Genomic DNA, 24,097 nt, shown 5'->3' on the forward strand with positions numbered 1-24,097 from the left:
TTTTATGTACAGTATAATATTTTAGAAAAATAAAGCACGTGCGCGTATTTTTCTTTTTACTTTTTACGTTTATATCGTTACATCAATTCGTAATAATAAAGATTAATCGTATCTGTGACGTATCATTTTTAATTAATAATCGAATCGAATTAATAAGGTAAAGAGGTAAGGAAAAAGATATATATATATATATATATCGAAAGCATCAAAGAAAACACTCGATTTAATCTCGCTATAATATATTTAATATTGGGACATTCTATCGACAGCTTAAAATAATACGCATGTATCACATATTTTATAACATTCTTTCTGCTTTTACGTATACGTGTGCGTGTGCATGTGTACGCATACATACCTACATACGCGTAAACGCAGCTACATTTAACGAAACGATTCGGTTCAATTCAATTACGCATCGTAAAATACGTCCAATGCAACAATTCCCTCGATATACAAGCGCATTGTTTCGCGTCGCGTCGCATCGCGTCGCTTCGATTCAATTTCGATAGTTTGTATCGGCCTTGACCAACGCGTGTCGACGACAATGTGTCGGTTTAACACCGTAGTAGTGTCTTTTCTCCCTTCGTTTACTATTACTTCGTCTCTATACATTTTTATTACTTTACAAAACTATATACACCAAAGCCTTTTTATTTATATTTCTATAACACGTTTCCAAATGTGGTAAGTGGTAACACGTTTTATCCGTTTCATTCTTTTGCATATATTTGTAATATATACGTGGTAGTAATTAAATAATCAGTTTTTATTCGCGTGAACGACAATACGTTCAACGCGTTAATACAGTTTTAAAATATAGTTATAAGTTGCGATACACGTATCGCGAGTCATTAGCGCAATTACAACTTATCTAATACAAAGGTGATTACTTTGCTTTTTCCTTCAATTCGAATTTTTTACACTCTAATATCGTTTAAGCATCTATTTAACGTTCATAACTGATTTAGAATGTAACGAAGAGATCCATATATTTGGATTCTATTTTATACATTTTTTTTTCTTTTTTTTTTTTCTTTTTTTTTTCTTTCTTCCTTCCTTCCTTCCTTTTCTTTCTTTCTTTCTTTTAAATAGTCCGATTCATCTCTTCGATTTAATCTCTTAAAACGCAGTTAATCGATTCAATTTTGCAATTCCTCGTACGTAAACTGCTTTCGTATCGACACACGTATCTTCGCGTCTCTATCTATCCCCCCTCCCTCCCTTCTCTTCGTCGCTTTTCGTCGTACGAATCTTTGTGCCCATTATATAGAAAACAATTTAAGAAAGGATATATCTTTAATTTTTTTTTTTTTCTCGCGTACACGCGATAGTACAGCTTATTAATTCGTTATCGTTAAATACCGATGTGACACTGTGGTAAAAAGAATTAGAGAACGGAAATAAGCTGAATAAGATGATTCAGGACACGTTTCGAACGAATACGAACTTTTCTTTTCGTTCATTCTTACGAACGCAATCTCATCATTTCGTTTATAATTTTCATCTTTTATTTCATCTCCCCTCCCCCCCCCCCTCCCCCCTTTCCATTGATTGATCCGTGTAAAAACATTTATCTTCCAACTAAATCGAACGATCTTCTTTTGACGATAAAAAAAAAAAGCAGCAATGTTCTCGAATAAGACGATGTTGTCGGTGAGACGAGAACCTCTACGCTATCTCTTTCTCGATTACTAGATAACAGTAATTCGCTAGATATACACTTTTTTTTTAAACATATATATATATATACATGTATATACATATATATATATATATATATATATATATATATACACACACATATATATATTATACTCTCGTTAAAACGACTTGGCGATAGATCGATCTAATACAAAATACAGATGAAACGTCTCGGGACACGTCAAGGATCGCTGAAATCTTGAATCGATCACCCCTTTTTCTCATCCGTAGTAACGCTTAAAATTATCTTCGTCTTTCTCGAGATGTAATAATATTCTTTTATCAGTTACATTTTCCCCCTTTTTATCGAAACGATGAGACAATACTAGTTATTCTAAAACGTTAGTCGTAGAATTTGTTACAACACGAGTTTTCGAAGGAGGGGTGAATTTCAGGTACGTTTTCAGTCTTTTCCCGATAAACATGGCTCGTTCCCGACTAGTTATTCGTACTATCGCGTAGATGGGAAAACGAGATACTCGAAAAATTTAATCGCACAATTTCACTCGATAAATCGAACCGAAATCGTCTTAATTATCTTATCAAAACGGTAAAATATTTCGTTTCGTTTTCTCAAAATTTAAAAACGTTCGCACGTTTGAAGAAAAAGCGAGTAAAGGATGAATTAAGAAAGAGAGAAGAAAAGAAAAGGAGATACGATGGTACGATGCGTTGGTACGATTATATATCTAGATCGTATCGGAGCCAGGCTTATCCGTAAATTACGCTATACTTTAAGTTACATTTGTACTATTGGCAAAGATCTAGAAATGGAGAATAAAAATAAAAAGGGATACGTTCCGATTGTTTTCGTTTATGTACGCGATCAGCGAAATAGATATAAATAGATTTAGAACGACTTAAAAATGCGACAAGCACTCGCGCCTCGATCAAATATTGCGAATCAAATATCTTTTAAAATTATTTCGCTTTCCGTTATTCCTACTCTCTCTCTCTCTCTCTCTCTCTCTCTCTCTCTCTCTCTCTCTCTCTCTCTCTCTCCCTAGGCTTCTACTCGGATCCGAAAACTCGACGAAAGATACCGATTCCATTTGCAAAAAATTTCGCGTCACCGAATAACGTAAAATACACGTAATTTAACGTTTATCGTTAGCTTGGAAAATAAAAATATAACGGACCGCGAACTATATCGAAACCTCGAATTACGTGTTTTAACGGGCCGTTTCGAATATCCGTTCTCGCGTTATTCGTAGATAGATTAGCGCCTTCTGAAAAATAATAATATAATCGAAGAAAAATAAAATATTTATAATCGGTTATAAAAATGATCGAATATATCGGAAAAATAATTAGGAATCGTCGAGTAACTTGTATGCCATTTACACTGTTTCTCTCCCCGTTTCTATTCACTCGATATCGATTACTCTCGAATCTCTGGCGATGCATTCTCCGTTGAACGAAAAAAATAATGGCCAACAGATACGTTACACGTCACTTTTAGTCGTCGATGAAACGCTCGTTTTACCAATTTACGTAACACAGCGAATAATACAGCGATACACAAACGGAACGTGAAATCGAATAACGCTTAAAGATTCATGACGTACAACGATCCTTTCGATTGCCCCTTATATGTGTATTATATGCAAGGGTGATGCGAGTCAGCGAGTAAACGATAGCGAATAAAATCTATCATTCGCGATCGGTGATTGAAAAATTGTAATAATAACGACGGAACGGCATTATACGCACAATACATATAAAACGTTTCTGCAAAAAGAGAACAAAAAATAGTTGTTTGATTCGTTTGTCGTAATTAATTTATTTATTACCAACCTATTTATTCTCGTCGCATGCTTGATCGAACGAAATTTTATTCTTCAACGTGGCATATACTATATATATATATATATATTATTATATAGGTAGGTGAATAGTCTCTATTCACGAGTCATCGTATTTCGTAAATAAGACTAATCGTCAGTCATACGTCGAAACTACGTACATTTGCTAATGCTGAGACTAACGGAAAAATCATCTCGATACCTATGCCGTTATTCATTATGATTCGTATATAATATTTTTCATATTCGTTCCCATAGAGAATCGCGATATCTCACTTTTATCTTATTAACCGACTATCTATTTTTCATAAGGAGATGTTTACAATAGTTAAATTGAGCTGTTGAATCGACGATGCACGATCGTCGTGAATACGTCTCAGGATTTCTTAACACTAGCCTCGAGTGCCCGAACCTTTTGTACGAAACTTAAATAGATATCGTATGTATCGCTGTCGTAAATCAATTTTTTCTTCTTCTTCTTCTTCTTCTTCTTCTTCTCCTCGCAAGTTACAAAACAGATATTCGTCGAAATATCGCAGAAAAAGAAACGTTAAAATATCTATTTCGTTCGTAATTTTTATTTTCGATAGTAACGATGTTTTATAATTTCGTTTAATATTCGAGTCCAGTTGTCGTGTAGCAGAGCAGAAGTATTACCACTACGTGTATAATTCACGATCGAATCGATCCTTTCCCACTCCGATTAATATTACAATTTCATTTGATAAAATATATATTACGATTACCATGTACGTATAATGCTCTATAATAAGATTATCTTTCTAATTTCTTACGACACAACGACACGTTCCTACCATTTTTTTTTAACAAGCGATCGAATAAATTCTCTAGGAAGGGAGAGAACATGTTGAATTACATCGTCGAGCGGAACAAGTAGTGGAATTTAACAAGTAGTTTTTCTTAAATTTCTCTTAATTAATCGATTAACTTGAGAATTGAAATTTGTTTAGATCGCAGGGATCTTGGTACTGGGGCAGTGACAGTACCGAGAACCCGATAACCCGATAAACGCTTCCAGGTAATATATTGTAATATATTGTAATATATGTATATATATATATATATATATGTATAGAACAAGATTCGATATCTTCTAAATAAGTGATAAACAAACGAATCGTTATTATTATTATTATATTATTTCACGTTTCTCGTACTTTTTTCTCTTTCCTCTTTTGAAATTGAACTCGATCTCGATCTCGATCTCGATAATAGGAAGCGATAATAGTAACGATTTTTAACAAGTTAAATACCGAGTTTCTCTAAAGAGATTAAAAGTGAAACAGGTTCGTTTTTTTATTTGGCAATACTCGTTAAACGTTTAACCGTCAGCAGGCCGTTAGAGTATAGGTATCAGGCCATACGCAAGCGAGCTAAAGTTTCTTACGCTCGTTGTTGTTATCGATAAACGTATCGACGCTTTGATTAAACGACAATCGAATATCGCGACATTTAAGTTATTTTATCAAGCGAAGCAAAGTGATCTAAATCACTCGTTTTTAATCGTCATCTAATTCGAACGATTCATCGTTGAAATTCACAATCGTACAATGTTTTCCGTTCCATTTTCCGAGAAATTTTTTTCGTTTCGAAACGATTTATTCGAATTAGCGTGGATGCCGATCTTCTTCTGTCGTTCTTCTTTGCTCGTATCGAAGAAATTTGCGCGCTACGAGAGCGGTCAATGGGCTCATGGTTGACTAGCACTCGCAGAACGCGTCTTTGCTTTGTTTAATTCGCTTTCGTCGAATAAATCGATTTCAAATTCTTGAGAAATAAATAACGAACGGCACGAACTACACGTTTCATCGTTCGGCCAACAAAGTTTAATTTTGCGATTTCGTATTTCTTTAATTATCTATATAACGTGGAAGCAGGCTATTTGCGTTCACAGGCCTGCTTATTCACCTTCTTATACGTAAATCGAGAAAGAATAAATAAATAAATAAATAAAATAAATAAAATAAATTCCTCTTATAGGCGCAAAAGATATCGATTCAAATCTTACTTTAAATCCATCGTGTCACCACAAAGTATCTATTATACTTTATACAAATAAGATTCTTTTTAATACTTATTTATTTATTTATCTGCTTACTTATTTACTTATTTATTTACTTACTTACTTACTTGCTTGCTTGCTTGTTCGTTTACGTCCGTTTAATGCATGGGGTAAATCCTCTTTCCATTTCTCTCCATTTCGAATCATTTCTTGTATTCTCGACGATTATCGATAAATATCTGTCTATTACAACGGTACGAAACAAGTAATAAGCAAATTTCGTTCAACGAATCGATCCATGAATTTTCGGAATGAAATGAAAATATAACGAGAAACGATGATCAATATGTTCGAAATAGATCGGGCACTCGGACTTGGCAAAAGTGAAGTAAAATGGGAATCGAAATTGCAAATGTTTATACGTGAAATGTATGTTTAGTACCGATATCTAAAGTTACAAATAACCTAATGTCGCGTAGGTTTTCACATAGGGTGCATCCACTCTACAGTTTTCCCTGAAACAAATCGTAAACCCGTTAATCGATCTTATAAACGCTGCCCCGTTTAACGTTCTCGTCGAGTAACGACGAGAAAGTCTTTCGTCTTTTAGAGCAAGATCGTCGAACATCGAACATCGAAACGAAGAAAAGATCCGATAAAAAAATGTAAATTCTCTTCAATAAAATGATATACTTATGTACTTACTCGTCTTCCCACGGGCACACTTCGTTAACGTTATTGTCACGCTTTTGTTGAGGAGCTGGTTGGGTAACGGGTGCTATTTGGTCGTCCTGTCGGGTGTCCGGCTCCCAAACAGGAACGACTTGCGCCTCCTCCAGCGATTCCTCCGTCTCCGTTTCCACCCGAGTCGAAATTGCCAAATTTTCTTCCGCAACGATAACCCCATCGCCTTTATCACCCTCCGCCTCCCCTTTCCTTTTCTCCATCTCCACCTCCCCTTCCTTCGCCGCCACACCCTTGCCGCGATCGTCCTCCTTTCTTTCCTCCCCTTGAACCGCCAAGCTATCGCTCGCCAGATCGCCCACGATCGCGCTAATACTTATCAGGGGGGCCTTGCTCAAAGTTTTCTTCGCGTGTTCCTTCTCCAGCAACGTGACTTTTGACCTCGTTTCGGCCTCAACCACCTCGGCTACATCCTTCCCCTCCGATCGGATCTCCACGTGCGAATATTCGAACGAGTGCTGCGGCGACGGATAATTAAACGACAAAGCCGACGGTCGACCGATCTCTCCAAGTTTCGCCCTTCCGCCAACCGAGCCGATCGAATAATTTCGCGTCGTCATACCGATCCGTTCCGAGGCACTCGTCCCACCACCTGTATCGTCGAACAACCAGAATCTCGTTCAGTCCCTCTTTCTTCCTCCCGCACTACCAACTATAACTATCTAACCTTTTCTCCATCATCGATCTTTCAATTAATTTTTATTATTATTTATTCGAATCGAACGAGGAGAATCGAGAGAAACGAGGATAGATCTAATCTCGGGTGGGAAATATCGCAGCATAACGGAGTTTTTAATCGAATAGCGAGAATTCTAATAGATAGGCGAAGAAAAATTTACCTGTGCTGCTACTTTGTTGCAAACTGCAAGACTTTCGAAGATGTTCCGATACCGCTGCTTCCGTCACCGCCAAGCTCGCGTCCGACGAAGAACTACAGGAATCGAATTGCGATGAATTTTTGCGAGACGGGCGTGCCGCAACTTCGATAGAATGTGACTGGCTAATCAAGTTATCGTTTCCTTCTTCCGCTTGGCTTTCAACCGACGACGTCACTCCAGATGATATTGGATGCCGTAGCTGCGCGCCCGTATCTGTATCGTGCTCTATACTCGGCCCTGGAGCCACGTCCCACGGGCAAACGTCGTCCATAGGGCGAGCCGTCGATGTTTCCGATGTGCCAGCATCCCTGACAACACCAACTTTATTATACGATTTAATTTTTTACATTTCTCTCCTCGTTCGAGTCTCATCCGCTTTTCGTGATCGCGATCCTTTTTCGTACCACGTTTCGATACATCATGCACAAATAATCCTACTTTTCAACGTGAAAGAAAGAAAACGTGTGAAACGTGTGACATTTTTTTTTTTTTTTCTAGAAAAACGTGCCAGAAAATATCGGATCGGAAAATATTCTCTCGATTCGATCACGGCTCTCGACATTTTCGCCCGATCTTTTCCCATAATTTTTTACAAGTTTTCAAGTTTTTACGCATTTTCCATTTATTTATTTTTTATTACATCGTTTCAAACGAACAAAGATACCGTTTTTCTTTCTTTTTTCTCCCGTTATTAAGCCGATAACGAGAGAAGCGAAAATAATTAATAATCTAGTAATCTGAGAGAGAAAAAATGAAGCGATTCGCTCGATCCGCTTAAGATGGATTTAAAATAATATAATATAATTGATTGAGAATTATTACATCGCGAACAGATTAAATTGAAACATTAAAAATCCAAGCTATTGCCTTGCACATATATACATACGTATATATATATTTACATACATGTATTACATACGTATCGAAAAATCGATCGATCGTTTGGATCTAAATTGTGACATAAAAAGTGACAAGTTTTCGACAAATGTCGATAATAACGAAACGATCGATACGATGATAATTGTACGAAATATTTCGAAATATTACAATGCATATACGATTATATACCAATATAATCTGATGCGAATATGAATAATACCGAATATGAAATTAAGATATATTATTTCGATTAAATCCTTTTAATCGACCAGAGATATCGTTTATTATCATGAAAATGAGATTGAAATCATATCGAAATATCTCGTAACTGCTTAAAAAAATTCGATTATGTTTGGTGCATCGATAATGGAAAGTATATATATTTAATATACGACAACGATAAATTAAATTGGGAAATGGATATATACGTGTGTAAATAGATAAATAACGTGGTGATGGTGTCGCAATAACGATAAAGCGAAAAAAGTAGAAAAGAGAAGGACGAAAGTTAAAACTATATATACAAAAGACGTAATATCTCGAGATCCAAGTATAGTTGAAATGCTCGATAAATAGAGAAGAAATTTTAGGAATAAAATAGATATAAACATTATCGTTCGTACGCTTTGTACATACATCGAGAATAATTAATATAAAACATCGAGAATTTTTGCATACATAAAACGTTTTTCACAACAGTGCTCGACATTTTGGAAAGATACATCGAATAAATACAGGATTTGTTAAAAATTGAAACGAGTCGAGAGATTCGATACTTATGCAAGGAATAATTATCAGGAAGTTATTTCGACGACTTACTGAACGTTATGCGGGATAGGCCTTGTTGGAATCTTTACGAGTCGAGCCAGATCTCCCCTGAAAATACCGTACTGATATCTTTTTTCTTTTTTTTTCACTCTTTTATCTTGTAAAACACGAATTCATTATATATTCGTATCATTGACATTGTTATATCTTTACGGAAACGATTCTTTTCAATTTTTCAATTTTAATGAAATCGATATCGAGGCAAATAACAAATACGTTCTACGAATAATTTCAAAGATGAAATAAAAATATCATGTTTGTGTACATCTAGAACGTATAGAAAATCCATTTCCTTAAAAAAAAAAAAGTCTATGTTTATCTTCGATAAACTTAATTAATTATTAAATATTCGCTATTTTTTCATACTTTCCAATATTTCCTTTCTTCTTTTTTCTTTTGAACTTATAACGAGTATTATAACGATTATACGTGTTGTTTATTTGTTGGAAGAGAAGAAAATGAAAGATAAAGATTCTATAATTCGACTTAACGAACAGTGATAAGTAAGAAATTTCATGAAACAATCTCGATGAGTATCATTGATAATCATAATTATACGAAAGTGATCGTTATTTACCTATATGGAATATCGGTGAGATTCGACTGACTGTGAGAATGCGGTACCCTAGGCATCGAACTTGTATCTCGAATACCACAAATGGCTAACTCGTGAGCAGATCCGGAAAGACTTCGATCGCTTCCCCTTCGTTTACTACCACCTCCACTCCCTCCTCCCCCGCCGGCGGTTACAGCATGGTGTTGCAACGTGCTCGTTGTCGGAGTTGGAGCCGAAATCGAAGTCGAAGTCGAGGAAACTTTCTTTTTCGCTTGTCCCCCGAAAAAAAACCTATATAATTATACATTATATGTAAGATCAAGTATTTGAAAAAATGAAGGGAGGGGGGGGAGGGGAGTGACAAAGCTGTTAGGAAATACGTACCATTTTTTTTGCGAAGGTTGCACGCCAGAGGCTAATAAATTTCGATACTGATCGGAACGAATAAATCTAGGATAACAATCCTTTTTCAAAAGCAACGTATATACGTGTTCAGCGGCGGAATCGAACGTGAATCGATTTGGATTTTTCATCTCTTGATGAACTTTTTCCATCGTCTTCCCATCTATATTTATCTCGCAAGGTGCTCCGGGTGCTAAGAATTCTCTGGAAAGAGAAAAAAAATTTCATCGATTATATACGCACATATATACGCGATAATACGTATAATCGACGATTTACGGATCAACGGCAAAAAAGAAAAAAAAAAAAAAAAAAAAAAAAAAAAAAAAGAAACAATGGCATACCTGAAGATTTCGTTAACTTTGTCGGGTATTTTTGCTTGAAAACTATGCCTCAAATCTTTAACCGCTAACCAAAATCGTATATTTTCATGACTGTATTCTTTTCTCAAATACTGCGTAAACTCTTGCAAACCTGGAACGAAACGAAACGAGACGAGACGAGATGAAATGAAATGCACGCGCGTGAAATAAAATTTATTTATCATTCATAATATCAAACAAATCTTTTTTCCCTTCTCTTTTTTCAACTTTCATTTTCTATTTTATCCTTATTTCTTTATCGATCAATTATCCTTTCACTTTCGCTCGTATTAAAATTAAAATATTCTTCAGGGAAAAAAATAAAAATAAAAAAAGGGATAAAATAATCTAAAATGGGGAATGGATCTTGATAAGAGAGAGAGAAAAAAAATAATAAACCAACGTATAGAAGGATATAAATAATGGCTATCTAAGTAGATACACATGTGAAAGAAATATCTCAAATAACGATAAGAATTTTATCATATACCTATGATATAATGAAATGGAAGAAACAACTTACCAGTAGGATCGGACATTAATTCTTCCATGGATAATGCCCACCGCTTAACACGTTTTTCCGTAGGAATTTCCACTCTGTCCACGGTAATTGAATGAAATTAAAGAAATTTTTTATTACAATATTTCTGTGTATATTTCATATATACATGCATATTTTTGTGAAAAATTTACGTTACATTACGTTACATCGAGATACTAACAGAGGACTGTTTAGCTGCCAAAATGTTTGATCGTCGGTAATCCATGGATTGGAAGGTTGTGGCTGTACAAACATTGGATCGTATTCCACGTATGTTTCGAAGTATGAATTGAAATTTTCGATAGCAGCAGAAACTTTTATTCTTGTACGCGTTAAGCTGTTCTTCAAAAGGGCCACCTAATAATATTTAAAAACAAGTCGTAACGTTGTTGAAAATATATTACTACAACATGTATATATATTTCGAGCATAATAATCTACTACGCTGTAAGACGTTTCGTTATTCGTTGTAAAATTCGTTGGCCGAAAAAACTGCAGACACGCAAAACTCGATTCATCTTTGCCAACGGTCGTAAAAAATGACGGTTGGCGAAACACCGAAAAGAAGAATCGAGAGTTTGAAAAAATTTGCCATCTATAATTTGAGCGTGATATCTCTCGCTTCGATCAAGCAATATATAACGAATTAAACCGCGTCCCTTTATTATGTGTTTTAAAAATACACACATATATATACGTAACGTCGGTAAAAGCGAAAGAAAACTTCAACACGTTTGAAACATTTTTAAGATAAGAAGCTCGAGCTTTGGAACTATATTATATATATATTCTTTCTTTTAAATATATATATACGTATAGGTATATACGTAGTTAAAATCGATGATAAAAAATTTTGTTCGCAACAGTACAATTGTAAATGCGACTAGATCCAATTCGTTTGGGCCACCTAATAATATTTAAAAACAAGTCGTATATATATATATATATATATATATATATATATATAATTGTATGTAGAATTCGAAATAAAATATCATTAAAAGAAACGGTTAAAGAAAAAAATTGGACTAGAACTAGAGAAAATAAAAGGAACGACAAGAGTCGAAAGAAAAAAAAGTTTGTTTACCTCGCGCTGCAGATCGGTTAAAGTGCGTTTACGCGATGGAGGACGTGAAAGTCCAGGATGAAAACGCGTAGGTACGGGTGTTACTTCGAGGCTACTCAGACAACCAGGTGGTGGCCTGTAAACTCTCCAAAATGCTCGCTCTTGAGAATCGCTTACTATTTTATCCCCTTTTTTTCGCTCCTTCGATAAGCGTACCTGAACCCACAAAATTGACAACATTTCAAGGAGTCACATGTTCAAATATGTAACTGTTCAATTACTCATAAAAGGAAAATTCCTAACTCCTAGACGACCATTTTTCTTTTTCTATGCACGTATACATATTCTGTAGCAAATTCTTTCTACGTTTCTAAATACATATTTTTATTTTTATTTTTACCTTATTTTTGCATTACATCTGAACATACAGCGATCCATCCCAATACTTTTTTTTAATCGATCATTCGATCACGATACCATCGATCACGATATATACAATAGATGAGAGGGAAGAGGGAATGTTTTTGCAATTTTATCTTACAGAAGATGACAATTCCACATTTCGTACGTGATTATGAGATTGATTAAATTCAAGCGTCGACGAATGGATAAATTTTGAAATTTTTCAAAAAAAAGAAATATTTTCTTCGATTCGAAATAATTATTTTGCCGTTAATGCTTCGACGCGATGCGATTTCGATCATCTAGGAATTAATGGATCGCTATGAAACGCGTTATATTCTCTCAAAACTGATCGATCATTCACCTGTTCTTCAGCTTGAAGTTGTATCATATCCCACTTGTTCTGCAAGTTCCTACGTAGACTGTTTAAAGCTTCCTATGAGAATAAATCAAATATTTGCCGAAGCTATATAAAATACGTTCGATCGATTATCCATTAGAGTAAAATCATGAAAATTTACATACAATTTCGTAATCTTCAAGAGCATGTCGTTGCTTGTTTCTTAAAGTTCTCTTAGCCAGATAAATAGCATATTCCATGTTATCAGGGATTTTATGTTGCCATGGCCAATAACATGGTGTCTGTTCGTTAAATAAAAAATATGATATATTAATAATTTGGAAAATAATTATATATGAAACGTACTTCAACATTGTTCAACACCTAAGATAGATATACTATTTATAACGTTGTATATTTTTTAACGTTAACCAAGATATTTCGTTAATACTGATATTAATAACGTTCAACCGATAACGTTCGACGATTTGAAATTCGAGCATTGTACGATTGTACGTAGTAACGGACAGTTGGGTTCGTTACGCATCGTTGACCAGTGACCGGTGGTAATAGAGCGATGAAAAAACCAAGAGAAAAACGTCGACGACCGAAATTCGAGCGATAATTTTAATCGCGGAGACCAACGAAACGAATACATCGAGGAGATTATCGTAATTAAGGAAAAAAAGGAAAGAAAATGTTTATCTTGAAATTTTCGAGACGCGTCAATTTTCAAAATAAATAAAAACGTGAAAAAACTCGTTTTATCGATATGTCTAGTGTCTGCGTAAAATTCACATATATTTTATACGAATATACATGCATTCGATTCCAAACATTCGTTCCTCGCGTTGCTATAAACTTATACGTTTATCTGATCTGCTTACAACCGACTCACATGTTCATGATGCGTAACGGATCTTAACGTTTATGTTTCTTAATCCGATTACGAAAATAATTATCCAATAGATAAGTGGATGGATGGATGGATGGATGGATAGGTGGATAGATGGATGGATGGATAGATGATAGATAAATAAATAGATAGATCGACAGATAGATAGATAGATAGATGATAGATAGGTAGATAAGTAGGTAGATAGGTAGATAAATAGATAGATAGATAGATAGAAATTGAAACAATAATCGTTTAAGCAAACGAAATGTGGTATTCGCGATGGTTCAAGATTATCTATTCGAACGCTACAATCCAATTTTCGGAATATACGGTTTGTTAACGCGTGCTACGAAACGCGATAAAATATCACGTATGTATATATATATATATAGAAAGTTCTTACCGATATTTAAATTAATTTTTCGATTAAAAAAACGGTAAAAATAATATTTATAATATTTCGCTTCGAATATCGATCGGAAAAATCGATCGAGCGTTGAAAAATTTGAAAAAAAAATATTTTCGATGCAGCGATATATTATACGCGAAAACACTATCCTAATTATATTATACGTATAAATCGGATTCGGAATGAGTTTTCGATCAGATTGGAAAACTTTTTTCGTACTTCTTTTCGTAACATTTGGCAAAGTAACATACATATGTACATAATATATGTATAGTATAGATGATGGTGGTAATAGATGCCAGTTTCGAATTTCAGATTCGATTGTCAAGCGTAATAAGGACAAGTACGGTACCTGAAATCTATACAGAGAACTATCATCCCTTACGGTGAGTGTCTTGGAGTCATTCACCGGGAAGAAGTAGCCATACTGGCAGAGTTGATTGGCAATATGGACCGCCTCTACTGTCAACATAACAATTCACTTTCATACCTGAGAGAATCGTTCGATTATGCGGAAGGCAATTAAGTGATACCTATATAATCACGTGCAACTTATCTAGTCTTTGTCACATCGCGCGCACGTCGCGTACGTGGTGAATAGCAATTAACGGCCAGCTATTGATTCGGAATTCGGAGCGAATATTTAGAAACGGCGCATGCTGTTTAATCAAGTAAGAAAGCCACATCACTGAAAAAAAATGATTTCTTCTTCGTTTTACAAAAAAGTTGACAACTGAGAACCGTTGTACTTTTCAACGATATCTATCGTAACTCGCAAGCATACTGCATACTACATACTACGAGTCGAAGCGAAGGATTTTACACGCAACTTTACAACGTTTTAACTTGTTTTTTCTTATCTCGTATTTGATTTCATTTTATCGCGTGTAATTCTCTCTTCGATAAAATCAAAGTGAAAAACGAGAACGAACATTATATTATTCGCGATAATGTACGTGAATAAAATTAAACTAATCAAAGATAATGATGTTCGTTAGAATGGAAAACGAAATACGAAGTAGAAAGAAAATAAAAGAACAACGATATCTTCGCACAACGAATTCGTCCAAATCGTCGCGACAGTCTTTTTTAAAGACGTACAACCGCGTATGTATCGCGATACGTATATGTATAAATTTATACAAATATAATTTAGGGCAAGATAATACTAATTTTTATTTTTCCATTAAGTAAATACAATGTTCGTTTAATGATGATATTTATTCAAAAGATTCATTATATATTTATTTTTCTCTTCTCTTTTTCTCACGAAAAAATCTCTCGGAAAACACAACATTTATATATATATATTTTGAGCATTGTATAACTTTGAGTTTTTTCGAAAATGTTATTTGGTCGAAACGTCGAAAAAATGTTGAAATATTTCGAAATATATTTTACGCGATATAATAAGAAAAGACGAAAGAAATATAATTACAAGTAAGAAATCAATACGAGAATCGAAAGCGTTCTTGTCTCTTGTTTGATCGTCGATTGTTCGAAGAGAAGTCAATACATATACTCACACGCACGCACGCTCGCACATATATATATATATATATATATACGTACAATATGATTAACAGTGAAAGAAAGAAGCGAAATTTTTGCTTTTGATTTCAAGCATTCTACAAAATCAACTTAACTACATACAAAAAGCAAAAGAAACATCGAAAGAAGCCTGAAGAAGAAGCGATTTTCGAGTAAAAATAAATTTTACTGAGGAAAGCGACAAAGAATTATCGTGAATAGCGAAATAATCGGTCGCGACAATGATGTAGCTTGTCAACGAATTCGAATACAAAGCTAAACGATTGAAAGCGGACAGGCATTCAACTACTACATACGAGCATATATATAGCGTAAAGAACAAAGCTCTTATCTTACGGATGGGAAGATATTTCACAAAAAAATCAACATAGTTTTTTATGCCTTATGTGCTTTAATATTATATCGGCTCAATTGCTCGATTATCAGATCTCTAAAAGAAAAAAAATAAATAAATAAATGAAAAAATAAACTATGCAATAAAAACTTTTACGTATAGTATATTTGCAATAAGTGAGTCAAGTTACGCGTTCATTACATTTTGGCATCACTCGTTTTTATCTATATAAATGCAATTATCTTCCAAATTGTCGTTGTTACACATTTAGAAAATATCGCATCTCCGTTTCTATAATCTAAATTGCTTTTCATGAACTTAATCGTTATATACCATCCATTTTACATTTATAAAATTATTTCCTCCTCGAAATAAAGCAAGTTAATTATAATATTTGAAATCACATTTATTTTTCGAATAACGAACAGTTTGGGGGACAATAAATTACATTTATCACAATTAAAAGACGTCGTGCCTCGTTATACAACGATGTTAGTAAAATATCGATAAAAAGATGAAAGACAAAGAAAGTCAGTCCAAACGATATATAAAATAGATATAATATAATATAATATAATATAAACGTAAATGTAAGTTACGTTCAACTGTTTCAATTTATATACATTGTAAATCAAGGATAAGAATCAGATTCGGATCAAATCTATCTATTTGATCCGACGATCGATAATCCGATCGAAAATTGTCGTTGATAATAATTTATCGCAAATATGTATGTGTATGTATTTCTCGAAATCCAATCCCACCGATTATGTCTTAAAAAAAAAAAATTGCTCGAAACGCGACACTCTTTTATTTGATTCGATAAAATCGTTAAAATCGATAACGAGGCTACTTTTCTACAAGTTTATCTAAGATTTTACACCGATTAAATATTAAAGTATAATATATATATATAATATTATATACATTATATAATATTATATACATATGTATACCGCAATATCATTACGATTAAATTTCTACTTGGAGATATAAAATCGAGACTTTATCTCGTCGCATGCTTCAAAAAGGGAAATGCATATATATCGTAGGATACATCGACTAAACGGTTAACACGACATTTTCGATGAAACGCGAAATGCATACGTATTACCTGTATATATTTTTCGTATTTTCAAAATTCGTATTTTACTCGAGTATTATCGCATCCACATATCTGTACTCACGACGAATGCATTACACATAGGTAAATAGTGTACATACGTAAAAAATTTACAGATTTTTTATAGGTAATGAAACTAATTTTTTGCATTCTGTCTCTTCGTTTTTATATTTCTTCCGACGATTAATTCCAACGTTGGAATTTTATGAAAAAAAATTTTTAAATACAACGAATAATTATGCTCCTTTATCGTGATAAAAACAAAAAATCGATCGAAGCAAAAATATTTAATTTCGAATGTAACGTAGATATGTATTAAGCGTAAGACAATAGCGAATAATAACACAAAGTTAAAAATAATAAAAATTTAAAAACATTTGAATCTATCGAATATAAAAAAAAAATGTTTCTTCGAGATTCGATGTTAGAAGAATGAAATGGACAAAAAAGAAAAAAAAAAAGAGGAGAAAAAAAAATGAAGAAGCGCAAAAAACGATTTCGATCGCAGAATGTTAAAATCAAATTCAACAATGTTGAAATATTTATTATTCAATTTTTCTGTTTTGTTGAAAATAGCTCGAGATATTATATATCGAAAAATCGGTAAAATTATTCGACTAACAATAAACAAGCGTTGATAGCTATATTATACACGATGCATTCGAATATCAAATTCGTACGTGATAAAAGCTAAATTAGCGCGATGCGAACGAAAAAGAAAGAAATCAGAGACGAAGGATAAAATAGAGAAAAAAGAGAAACGAAAAGTGAAGGGATAAAAAAAAAAAAAAAAAAAAAAGGAACGAAAACCGAATACCCGTGTGAGAGACGTTCCAATATCATTCGAACAAATATTCGACTAACAGTTTTCGATCGAGCATAACACAGGCACAATGGTTAAACGTAAAAAAAAAAAAAAAAAAAAATGCAATGAGAGAAGAAACACGTGATCCATTATCGATGGTCGGCGAGACGAAAAACGATGCGTGGGTCATCAAAGCACTGCGGAAACTCGGGCATATACGATATTATTTAGATATCTGTATATATACGAATTTCATACCTGATTCCTCGATGGAAAGCCGCTCCATCAGCCACTCGATGAGATCGTAACCTGCAACACGCAGGCAGCCTACTGTAGTGTCCTGGCCGTGATGGCCGCTTACGCTTACTCCACAACGCAGGTACCGATGGCACTCACCCATGAAAGCCGAAGGAATTGAGGTGAGAAATTGTTTTTGGCTGCGCACGGGTACCCCGTTCTCAGGGTCTTGCATCTCCCGCACCAGCCCCTCCATCTGTAATAAACATAGTCGATCGATCGATCATCGTACGCTTCGGTTATTCATTTTAATTACATTCTTTTTAATTTTACCAAAAAATCTTTTCCATTCTTTCCCGCTCTTCTTTTTCTTCTTCTTCTTCTTCTTCTTCTTCTTCTTCCTCTTCTTTCTTTACAAGCTAATAAAACACGCATACGATACATTTCATTCAAGCTATTTCTAATCACTCGAATCATCGATACTTGCCCCACTTGCAAGAAATAGAAATTCTTGATCCAAGAAATATTGCGAAATTCTAATCTCGCGACAAAATTTTTCCCTGAATATTCTTCCATAAATAGTATCATAGATATCCATCGTTTCGTGAATCTGATACGAATAATATATCCTATCGTTGTTCGATTGCTCAGCGTTCATCGTCGAGTATCGAAATTTGAGAAAAGATTACTCGATGCAGCTTCTTCTATGTCTTCAATTATATGATATAGGAGTGGACGCTTGCCGTGTATCACGCGATTCTCGTAGCATTAAATAAAAAAAAAAAAAAAATCAATTAGGAAAGAAAGAGCAAAGAAGAAAGGAAGATCGGCAAAAATACGATCGATGTCGAAATGAAATCAACAGCGATTATTATGGATGGGAGGAAATGGACGAATTTCGTAATCCTTCTCCTAAAATCATCGTACAACTATATAAAATATCGACGAATCTAACAGCAATCATTATACCGAGTTCATTACGCCGATCACTAGGATTTCTTACAGTACGCACGCGCTCCGCCAACATGGAACAATCTAGGACATCAAAACTACATACGACTTCATCGATGCCAATCGACTCGAGCTTGATATACACTCGCTACATCTTGAAAAGGAAGCTACAATCACACACATTGCTACCTATCTACCAAGTCAAGATCCATACATATTGACGAAAAATTCGAGATTAATTGCCACTTGACTCGCAGAGAGATATATATCTCGATGTATTTTTTTTATATTTCTTCTAAATAATATTAAAGGAATTTATATCAAATTTATATAAAATTCTCTCGCGATTATTCAATTATCCCTATTCTTCGCAAATATTTTAAATATATGCTCTTCCATTTTCTTGTCATTTAAAAAAGGAGATATATCTTTTGGCTCGTGAAATAGAACATTTTTTCATCTCGTTAAATTGATTTGATTTTTTTGATCGTAATAACAATAAATATACGATGTTATTCTCGATTTCAATAAAATTGTTTCCCATTAAAATACACGTGTAATTTTATTAAATTATACATCGTATTAATTTTTATATGTGTTATAAAATAATTTCACTAACGATTTCAGGAAACGAAATACTTTCCTTTTTTCTCTCTCTCTCTTCTCACCTTTTTCATTACGATTGTATATCTTTGGCTAAACAATTTTCTTAATATTGAAATTTTTTTCCATACCAGATATTTACGTTTGATCCATCAAAAATTGAACGATCCTACGAGTACATACATAATACAATAACGTAGAGTTTAATATAGTTCGCGTTCATTTCTTACGATCTCATTAATTTTTTCACCATGATATTCAATGATTATCATATAGATATAGATCGCTGAATTCTTCTTATTTTCGAATAAATAAATCGCGTTATAATAAAAAATAAAATGGACCTCGAACACGTGGAATTGAATTATAAAGAAACGATTAATTCTTATCGATAAATATTATAAGATTAACAATTCAACGAACGATTAATTTTTAGATCATTTGCGTTCCGTGTGTAACATTAAATAGAAAAAGAAGAAATTTATATACCTTGTCGAAGGCGCAAGGCCTGTGAACGCTTGGCTCCTTTTTCTGTTGTTGATTATTAGAGGCCTCCATCGCGATCGAGGCGGCCCTCTGCGACGCTGGCAGGAGCTGTGACGATATCGATGGCGGAGGGGGCTGGGGAGTTGGGCCGGAGACGGGTCTACCCGAACTCCATGGGGCTCTAGCCCCATCCCATCACTCCAGTCACCCCCGCACGCCCACTGAAATTTTTATAATAAATTAATCTTTTCACTTTTCGTTTTTATCTATAAACTTGTTTAAAATTACAAATAAAAACAATAAAAACAATATGGATATTATAAATTTAAACCTGACTCTATTTAATTCTTATTACGTATCGTCGTCTTTAAATATGCGTCCTCGTCATATCGACTACTATTTCTATCATCGAGAAAATCGATTTCGAGTCTTTTTTATGTATCGGTTTATATTCTTCATTTTCATACATAATAATATAAAATAAAATTATTAAATTATAAATATATTATAGCGTACAATATATCATTTGACAACAATACCGACGAGAATACGTAATAATAATATATAAAATATAACGTATAATATAATAAATATAAATCTAGTTTTAGAAAAGAAGATCAATTAATACGCATAAAATAATTCATCGATAATGTTCGATATCTTTTACCATTTACTCAAATTTTTTGATTAAAAAATTTTGTCAAATTGGTAATATGTTATGAAACATTACGAATCCAATTCATAGGATGATCATTTTTAAAAATCCAATGGATAGTCTCCACTTTTGTGTGTGTATGCGCGCGCGCGCATGTGTCATTGTTTATCATAATAATAAGTAAAGAATGATTCTAAAAATACAATATACGTGTGGATTTGGTTCTATGTAAAATAAAAATATATCGTGAATGTAAATTATGGTCTATAAGAATATGATTGAGAAGCGAATCAAAATTTTTACGTAATTTTCGTAAGTAATAGAATGTTTCTGTATTCTATTTTTAAGTTTTATTTTATTCTTATATTTTATTCTATGTCGATACAATTCGAGTCTTATGACTCTGAACTATTCGAATGAACTTTCTTACTTTAATGTATAGAATGTACACAATTTTCCAACATACTTATACATATTCTTATATAATTTTTTATTTATATTTGCTTTAATATTGTAATTAAAAAATATATGCGTATAATCGATTTACTTAGTATTAAATTATCTTTAAAAACGTTTCGACAACATTTTATTCTTACTTTACATTTTATTCGTACTTTCCATAATAAATTCCAATTTTCTTATATAGTTATAATGTATAATCCAATGTATAATCCAATATCATTACGATCACTGTGATTATCTGATAACTTAAACAATTTCCATTTCATAAGTTACACGCATTATATGATTGATTTATTCGTATTCTTAGAAATTTGTACTTTTTGTTTAAAAATGTGTTTATATGAATCTTTTATGCGTATAATTCATCATAATAATAGATATTTGAATATTTTCTATTCAATTTCTAACGTATTTATTTTTTCCTTATTATTTCTTCGCTATCACGTTATGATTATGAAATAAAAAATGTAAAATCAATTAAATTATACCAAATAAATTGATAAATATTTATTATATAAATATTATAAAAGTAAATGTAGAGTTGCTTTCTTTTTTGTTATACATTTATATATATATAAAAAATCTGGTGGTTGGATACTTTCGTGACTAGCGATATAAACATATAATGATACATATATTTATCAATAAAAATCATCAGAATGAAATTAAAACATGGCATTTTTTATTAATTGATGTGAAATTCCTATTTATTATCTACATGTTAATCATTTATAGACATCATCGTATTTTAAATATAAAAATTTATAAACTAAAATGTAAATATAAAATCAAAATAATGATATAAATACAACTAATTTTGCCATATGAATTAATAATATTTTATAAAATCAATTTTAATATTATATAAAATCAATATCTCTTCGATGTTTATATTTTATTATATTATTTGATAAAATTTTATAAATAATACGCGCTAATAAAACGATAATTAAAAGATTTATATATTCGAATCGTTTCATTTTCATTGAATCGTTACTATAGCAATGGCGATACTATAAATACATACACGCCAACAATGATTCCGCTGAAAGCGAAATTGTATTCAATCTTAAAATCGTATTTACGAGAAATCTCGAGTATAAATTTATAACGGCACCAAGATTTTGAAATAACCATACATATGTATGTAACATATATATGTGTGTGTGTGTGTGTGTGTGTGTATGTTATATATTCGAAAGAAAGATTAATAAAAATTTAATATCAATTTAATTTTTGCTGTTAACAGTTTTCAATTAACACATTTTTCCATGTTTTATCTATTTTGGAAATGCGCGTCGAGAAACTGCGTCGTGACCCGGTTCACTTTCTTTAAGCTTTCGTTCATCGTTGGAATACGTGGTCGATATTTATTGCAGCTTCTTCGTACGATATTCATTTTTCACTTTTTCTCACGAAAGAAAAACTAATAGAAGAAAAGTTTATCACACGATACACTTATCTGATATCCGATACAGATCTGACACTTTTCGAAAATCACTTTTCCATTAATTTATCGTTTATTCGATTTCATAATTTCATTGATTAATCAATGTTAAACTAGTCAATCGATTTTATCATAGAACAAAAGATAATAGAGAAAGAGAAATAAACGTTAAAAGTATATATACAAATTTCTATTACAACGATAATATTTCTTGGTAAATATGAGAAAAAGAATTGTTGAAAGAGACGATGATATATGTCCTTGACATAGAACGTGTGATATACGCGTGAAAATTCAAGGAATTTTGTCACCAGTAATAAACGGATAATTTAATATAACGGATAACATTCGCGTGCAATGAAATGAGTAAAAGATAAAAGAATAAACAGGCGGAAACAAAACAACAAAAGATTCTCTTGGATTAAGTTTGGTCGATGATCGCATTTAATAAATTGTACAACGATCCAATCGGAAATCCAATCATAATGTGATAATTATTACTCACTCGACGATTCAGGGCAGTGTAGCTTCATATACGCGTCTGGTAATGTGTATCAGGCCATTGGAACACGATCGAGCTCGCGGCCTTTCTTCCGCAGCTTCAAGTCTAAAGCCACCGTCCGCACTATATGCCGTCGAAACAGCACCGCGCGCGCACACCCGCGCTACACCATTCTCAACACCAAAACCAGCACCACCAGCAGCACCGACGCCAGAACCAATACCAACCACGACAGCGACGCCACTAACGCTTCTATACCAAGCATATTTTCAACGGCTATGATGACGGCCGCTACTACCGGCTAGACGAAGACGGAGATGTTAGCTAGCAAAAGTGGGAAAAATAGATGCACGATAAAAGAGGCTAGCTACGCTAAAAGAGAAAAAAAGGAGAAAAGGAAACGGCTGAGACTAGTCAATAGGAAAATATTTTGTTAGGTTTCGTTCACCGCTCTCTACGAAATTTTTGTATTAATATACACTACATATATCCGTGTATGTAGAAATCCATACTAAACACATGCATCGTATATTACACGTTTGCACGTTTCTCTATAACTACATATATACTATGTATACGAATGTCACGTTTCTCAAGATGTAGCACACTATTGCACACAAAACATAATCGCGCACTACCAACACATTGATCTTTTCGAACGATTCATCGCATCACTTTTCACCATGTTTATCGCTGTCGACCGAGATAAAACACACCTTATTAATCACGCTGAACTGTCAGTGATGATATCATATTCAAATTTCGATATCAGTTTCGCGAAGATCAAACTCTACAACAGACATTTCGTGGTCGTGTAGAAGCTGCTCAGTTCAACTTCGGATATTCTCGTGTTTGTTCGTCGACCGTTACCGCGCACTTTCGGCCGAGAATCGGAGTTGCTCGGCGCCACTTGAGACTTTCCACAGCCTCCCTGTCCGTTCGATTCCGTCACCCCTTCAGCGAGCGAGCAGATCGCACGGTTTCTCTCGACTTTATCGATGACAAATGCATATAAAGAGAATTCTATAGTTTATACTATATATTATATACGTGCGTGCGCGCTCTCGTATGTAAATATGTTATATATTAATATGCATGATATAT

At 33.4% G+C, this 24,097-nt stretch overlaps 1 protein-coding gene across 10 annotated transcripts; it reads right to left on the reverse strand.

Annotated features, from left to right (window-relative positions):
* Positions 1-222: 222 nt before the first annotated feature.
* On the reverse strand, positions 223-24,097 carry LOC122717322 (regulator of G-protein signaling 11). 10 transcript variants are annotated; one of them, XM_043941286.1, is made up of 16 exons: positions 22,997-24,097; positions 19,931-20,148; positions 18,047-18,143; positions 17,909-17,959; positions 14,190-14,296; positions 12,716-12,832; positions 12,555-12,626; positions 11,810-12,010; positions 10,904-11,079; positions 10,705-10,778; positions 10,164-10,293; positions 9,802-10,023; positions 9,439-9,708; positions 7,116-7,462; positions 6,238-6,868; positions 223-6,047 (listed from the first exon to the last, which is right to left on the reverse strand). In XM_043941286.1, the coding sequence occupies exons 2-16, from the start codon at positions 19,997-19,999 to the stop codon at positions 5,987-5,989; spliced, it is 2,625 nt and encodes an 874-aa protein (XP_043797221.1). In that variant the 5' UTR covers positions 20,000-20,148; positions 22,997-24,097; the 3' UTR covers positions 223-5,986. The 10 variants fall into 10 exon arrangements, with proteins under 10 accessions (XP_043797221.1, XP_043797222.1, XP_043797220.1 ...); XM_043941287.1 differs by having other exon boundaries at positions 11,810-12,004; positions 22,997-24,096; XM_043941285.1 differs by having other exon boundaries at positions 14,190-14,299; positions 22,997-24,096.

This window comes from Apis laboriosa, unplaced genomic scaffold (genome assembly GCF_014066325.1).
Source record: "Apis laboriosa isolate Shangri-la unplaced genomic scaffold, ASM1406632v1 scaffold4_cov146, whole genome shotgun sequence".
Lineage (NCBI taxonomy): Eukaryota > Metazoa > Arthropoda > Insecta > Hymenoptera > Apidae > Apis > Apis laboriosa.

Coding starts and splice junctions, on each gene's coding strand:
- LOC122717322 (XM_043941282.1), bottom strand. CDS start 19,999: ATGGAGGCCTCTAATAATCAACAACAGAAAAAGGAGCCAAGCGTTCAC. Junction 18,144..19,930: donor GGCCTTGCGCCTTCGACAAG/GTATATAAATTT, acceptor TGTTTATTACAG/ATGGAGGGGCTGGTGCGGGA. Junction 12,627..12,715: donor CTCTTGAAGATTACGAAATT/GTATGTAAATTT, acceptor TTATTCTCATAG/GAAGCTTTAAACAGTCTACG.